At 53.4% G+C, this 6,023-nt stretch overlaps 1 protein-coding gene across 1 annotated transcript; it reads right to left on the bottom strand.

Annotated features, from left to right (window-relative positions):
- Nucleotides 1-832: 832 nt before the first annotated feature.
- On the bottom strand, nt 833-2,925 carry LOC133242511 (melanoma-associated antigen 10-like). Its single transcript, XM_061408695.1, has 3 exons — nt 2,871-2,925; nt 2,238-2,299; nt 833-2,163 (listed from the first exon to the last, which is right to left on the bottom strand). Exon 3 carries the CDS (start codon nt 2,102-2,104, stop codon nt 1,316-1,318), a length of 789 nt encoding a protein of 262 aa, XP_061264679.1. The 5' UTR covers nt 2,105-2,163; nt 2,238-2,299; nt 2,871-2,925; the 3' UTR covers nt 833-1,315.
- Nucleotides 2,926-6,023: the final 3,098 nt, after the last annotated feature.

The raw sequence follows: 6,023 nt of genomic DNA, 5'->3' as shown, positions 1-6,023 counted from the left end.
TTGCCACTGTGGTTTCCATAACCCATCCTCATCTATGGCTTTAGGGCCTGACCACCTGGATAAGCTCATCCATTAGGTTAAGTGCACAGCCACCAGTTTCAAAGAAGACACTCCATTAAAAGCCTATCAAAAGTTTGTGGGTGCTTAACAGGACGTCTTCAACTATATTCTCCAAGACTGAGTAGATTGTGCAGCAAACCAAAGTCCACTCACCACTCCCCATTTTGCAAATTTTTGGTGTACCTAGATCAAGCAGCATAAACAGGTGTCTAACTGTTTCTGACCACAGTGTAACATCCCTTCCTGCCCCAGGAATTTTATCTAGGACAGAAGACGATCTTCTAATGTGTATGTCCCATTTCAGATTTTCTTCTCACCCATAAAACACTGTGTATAACTCTGGCTGCTGCCACCACCCAGGTTCATTACCATCAGCTCTCACAGGATGAACCCAACTTCCCAAATCCCCAAACCGCCCTTAAGTATCAACACTCAAGTGCTCCTCCTGGACCTCACTGCCATGCACCGAGTTGCCGTCTTCTGTGGAATTAGGGACGTTTCTCCACCTTCCTCATGTGACTGCAGCTCTTGGATCATCACTCTAGGTGTTGGGGTGTCCTGCTTCTAGTGTCCCCACTGCGAACACAGGGCCTTCCAGAGAGGACAAGTTCCATGAAGGTTTGTGGAATAAGTGAGCCAGAGCGGGGCACTTATTAAGTCGGATCAGGCTTTTTGTGCTTTCTTAAAAAATTACTTGAAAAAATCCAGTTGAACAGAGATAGTTTAGCTGTATAAAATGACAGACAAGAAGTACAGAGGAACTCACCTCAAATACATTTTATTTCCTAATTCTTACTAAGTAATATCATATTTCCAAAATAGTTATATTCCAAGTCCATGTAATCTTGTTCTGGATCACAAAATAAAATAAAGAGTTCACAATCACTTTTACAAAACAGCAAAACTCGTGTTCTTGAACTGGTGAGCACAAACACACTGTGATCAACGCTACTAACATAATTGGACACTGAAGCTCGTTAGGCCTTCTTTTAAAAGGAATAACATTTGAAAAATTTCTAAAGGAAACAGAAGTGGATCTCCATGTTACTGTAGAGAACAGGAAGCCAAAGATGCTACACAACAGTTCCCCCAACTCTCCCAGCCGTCACGACTGAGAAGGCTGAATGCTCCCTCTTCAAACACAGAGGGAAGCATCAGCCTCCCTTCCTACCCCCAGGACAAGCTGCTGGATGTGGGCCTGAAAGGAGCCTGGCTGCTGTTCTGGCTCAGGGCCCCTCTTCCTCCTCCCTCACACCTATGCCCACCGGGGTGGGAAGAACCTGGGACCCCTTCCATTGACCCTGTGCAGATAGTCCTTGACTTTCTTCTTGCTGGTCTCTGCATAGGCCCGGGGACCCCACAGGAACTCGTAACGAGCAGGGTGGCTGTAACGCACCTGCCGGTACTGCAGGTACCCCGCCCGCACCCACACCTGGGTCAGCAGCTCCTTGGGCTCCCCATAGATGCAGTGCTTTATCCCAGCAAATACCCCCATCCTGCTGAGTGCTCCCCAGATGTTCTCCTCACTGACCCGGTCCCCTGCTAGGAGAATCAGGCTCAGGACCGTCACCAGGAGGCCAGCCTTTGGTATGCTCTGCTCATCCGTCTGCATCTCATTGAGGGTGAGGCCCAGGACGGGGACCATGACATAGATGTGCTCTCTGTGGTCCACCTCTTTCATATCCAGGCCAAAGGCCAGCCGCAGGCACTGTGTGGCTTTACGGAAGACCACTGGGAAGTGGGCCTGGTTATCCCTGAGGACTGTATTCAGCATTTCAGCCTGGAAAATCGGCTCCTTGGTGCCATACTTGAGGAGCAGGAACTCCAGTAGCTGAGTCGTCATCCCATTCAGAGCCTGCTTGAGCAAGATCTCCGCATCTCCAGCGGCAGAGGAAAATGAGACTGGAGGGAAGGAGGCCAGAGGGGTTGAGGCATCCTCCGCCTCAGCCCCCAGGAGCTGCGCCTCCACTGGGCCCTCGGCCTGGATTTGGCCCTGAAGGTCTTCCTCAGAAGTGCAGAGCTCATTCGTCGGGACCACAGGCATGATGACTGGGGTCTTGTGCCCAGTGTGGCTGTGGCAGGGGGCAAATGGAGACCACTGACCTGGGAAAGAGAGAGAGTGTAAATGGTCTCAGTTTTGAGATGCTCCATGGGTGGCTTTGACTGAGTCCACTTACTGGTCTTCCTTGAGGGCTGCTCTTGGGCGTTACAGGGGCGCTCCTCCTTGGTGGTCAGTCCCCTGTCAAACGAGAAAGAGAAATTCCGGCTCAGGCTGCAGCCAGTACAGCCTGAGGTTCTGGGCCTGACAAGGTGGGGGGATTAGGGCCTTTTGAGGTCCTCTCTGTTCTGGGATGGGGAGCCCCTGTGCACACTCAGGACACCCACCTCACCTTGGCACTCCTGTGACCTCAGAACACAGACCTCAGACCTCCACTTTTGCCTCCTGGTTCCTGGAGCCCCCGTGAGACAAATGGAGGGGGCACCCCGGGGGTAGACTGTGGCACAGACCTCGGCCTTCAGTGCTGGTATGAGGGGTTGACTCTGTGAGGTCCCCCCAGATCTGGGGTAGGTAGTCCCATCGGGACTTTACTTTGGGGTCATCTGAGTAGGACCTACCATCGGCAGCACCAGCTGCAAGAGACCAAAGCCAGAAGAGGGGCAAGGCCGGGTACAGGGGGTGAAGGGATAGAACCACCAAATCAGGCTAGGCCAATCAGCCTGCTATGGACCCCATCTTATGGAAGGGACAGTCATTAGGGGCCCATCTGACCCCTGCGGTCTCTCTCAGTGGTAGCTGAACCAGGACTCACCAGGGCCTGGCCTTTCAGCAGAAGCCAACCACAGGCCTGCCGGTTGGTATGGAGGGAGTGGAGCCAGGGGCAGGTGTGTCAACCCATCCAAGGCCTGGCCCCCTGAAGCAAGCACCTGGCAGCAGATGGGAGCCTTTACAGGCAACCTGAAACATACTTTTCTGTACTTTCAGATAAGAGACAAGCTATGGATCCCATCTCCATCCCCTTTCCCCTCCCCTACACTGGGCCAGAGCTGCCTCTCCACATGACCTCTGTGACATCACGAAACAAGTAAGGAAGGGACTACTTAATTGGCTGCCTGGCCCACGACCCAGATTCTAGAATCTCCAGACAATATTGGAAACTGAGACCCTGGTCTGAGGCCCTTCTGCCCTGAGCATTCACTGCTTGGGTAGAGAATGCTCCTGAGGTAGACTGGCTTCCCACGAGGCGCTTGCAGCCCCACTGGCCCCATCAACTGATGGGGAGCCCACAGCAGGGGACCGCCATGATTCCTCCCTGGATCCAAACGTGGATTCTCAGGGGTGGCTTTGGAGAAGAAGGGTGACCAACCCGAGAGCCCAAGACAACCTGCCACCACAGGGCCCAAACCCAGAAACGGCCAACGAGGATGAGAACAATGCCGTCCTCAGGCTGTCCTTCCCTAGAAGCTCTGGGTGATGGTGGAGGATGCGGCCGTCACCTCTGCACTGGAATGACGAGGGAGACATGGTGGTCATCAAAGCAGATCTCTTCCAGACAGAGGTCCTGCAGTGCAGGGGCGCAGACAGGATCTTCAAGACAGACAGCATCAAGACTTTCATCTGCGAACTGAACCTGGATGGGTTCAGGAAAATCTGACCTTCGGGTCACTCTGTGGGGAAGAAGAGGATGATGGTAATGTAGAAAGCCCTTCTGGGGAGACTAGACTAGACAAGCTGAGTGCTGGACTGGTTTCATTTCCCAGGAGAACTTTTTCTCGTGAGAGGGTGGTTAAGGAAAGAGGAGAAAGCAGGACCTGTCATGTTCCACCAACCCCCTTACAAAGGGTCCATAGGGGTGACTCCAGACCCTGAGGGCCCACTTGAAATCAGGGAGAGCCAGTAACACTTCAAGGAAGGCTGACCCTGAGGGACCTCTAGGGAGCACACTCACTAAGGCCTCATAAGCTGCCAGGAATGAAGAGACTTTATCTCCATATTTAGGCAAGGTCAAGACGTGGTGGGGAGGAGGGCAGTGAGGAATTGCTATTCTCCCACACAGTGGCTAAAGTGATTCATTTCCTTTCAGATCTATCGGAACTCCAAGTTTCAGAGAGACACCTCTCCTCCTGCAGGACATCTGGAGGAAAGGTGACCCCAGAATAAGTGCTTAGCCCTCCACCAGCGCAACAGCGACCCCAAAGAGAAAGAAGCAAGCTGTGGTGACCAGACTCCTAAATTCCATCACAATGAGTCCACCCAAGAGGCTGACAAGAAGGCCCAGAAAGGAATCCAAACAGCTCACAGAACGCTTGGCTGGTGCTCATTTGTGTTCTGTGGCCTTTGGTCTATGAGCAGTGTAGCTGAGGGGGCCAGGGCAAACCATCTCCCTAGCGAGCAGGGTGGGCCCAGTGGAGAGGGCATGTCCAGCAATGCCACGTCTGTACCCCAGCTACTGCAGGAAGGGATGGCGCAGGGGAACTGCCCTAGAGCCCCACAGAGTACCCAGGTTATGGTTTGGTGATGACTATGTACATCTATTATTCCATTGTGATGGTTGTCATTTCAGTTGTGGCCCCAAATGAGGCCCCTGAGGTGGATGAGCAGGAGGATTCCTCAGTTTACAAGTGTGCCCTCTGTAAGCAGTTTAAGGACAATCCCAATCCCTGAGCCGCCAGGTCCCTAGTGACACTCAAAAGCACTCTCTTGTAATAAAAATATGTATTTCTAGCTCTAATAAAGTACAGCAAAACTCCATGGGAATAAATAAAGTATTGAATGAGAACTGCAAGTCTGTGTTCTTTCTGTCTGTCCATGCTACTCACACATGGCACTGGGTGAGCCCGATGAGGCTGGAAGCCCACGCCCCAGGCAGGCCTCAGTCCAGTCCCCATGGTACCTTTTCATCTGAAGCAGTAGCATTTCACACATTCGGCCAAGAGTGTGGCTCCGGAGCCATGCGCTGAGGCCAGCCCAAGATGGGCTGGTCCCTGCTCCTTGCCTGCCACACAGCAGAAGACCCGGTCTGGCTCCTGACCATGGGGGTGTCACCTTCCATGAGTCATGCACCCTGAAGCAGAATGGGCTCCTCCTGGGTCCGCTGATGATGCCACAAGTTTCTGATCAGCAGCTGAGCCTCTCCAGACCCTGATCCAGGGGCAACCGCAAGAGGCCTGCTGGAAAGCAGGGTCACCCCACTCACCAAGGGCCTTGCAAAAACATGACTTCAAATCCAAACACAAGTACAAGTTTCCACAAGGTGAACACCAGCCCTTGTTGCTCTGCCCCCACAGCTGTATTTAGGAGCCTAACTTTGGATATGGAGCAGCCAGGCACTGTGTCCAACACACATGCTTTGTGAGCCAAGGGACACTTTACAGTAGGGCAAGGGTCACCTGCAAGGACAAACCACGGCTGGTTTCTGGGCCTGCGGGCCTCTCCATGTGCTGGAGGCCTAGCCAGCTGCTGACACGCAGCCTCACCCCCGGCATTCCCCCATCGGTCCCCTGGACACTGTTCCAATATCGGGGAATTTGGACCAGAACAGAGAGGGGAAAGCACTAACCGGTTTCTTAACAACACATTTCTCTCAAGCACAAAGACCCAGCAGGGCCAAAACGAGTGGTGACATCTTTTTGTAAAGGTACAGTCCTGGAGACTCTTGCTGAGCCCAGAGTCCTGGCCCCCAGCCCTGCACCAAGTGGGCAGCTCACTGCAGGGTGGGGCGGATTCAGACCGAACCAGACCAGCATGTCCAGGGCATGGTGGCGACCAGATGGTGTCACCATGAGCTGGTCTCTCGGTCACCTTCCTCTCGAGAGCCCAGTCTGGAGAGGCCTCCTGACCAAAGTGGCTCAGGTGCTTGGGATGTCCACCTGGAAGATGTCCTTCCTGGCCCTCCCCAGGACGGGCTGTAGCAGCCAGCGAGGGTCGGCGAGCGCAGTCAGGCACTTCCATTGCAGGTCGGGCA

This window comes from Bos javanicus, chromosome X (genome assembly GCF_032452875.1).
Source record: "Bos javanicus breed banteng chromosome X, ARS-OSU_banteng_1.0, whole genome shotgun sequence".
NCBI classification, from domain to species: domain Eukaryota; kingdom Metazoa; phylum Chordata; class Mammalia; order Artiodactyla; family Bovidae; genus Bos; species Bos javanicus.
Note: the sequence above shows the minus strand (reverse complement) of the source record. Positions and strands in the feature narration are given on the sequence as shown.

What these genes read in the sequence shown, in the direction of transcription:
- LOC133242511 (XM_061408695.1), bottom strand. Translation starts at nt 2,104, where the DNA reads ATGCCTGTGGTCCCGACGAATGAGCTCTGCACTTCTGAGGAAGACCTT.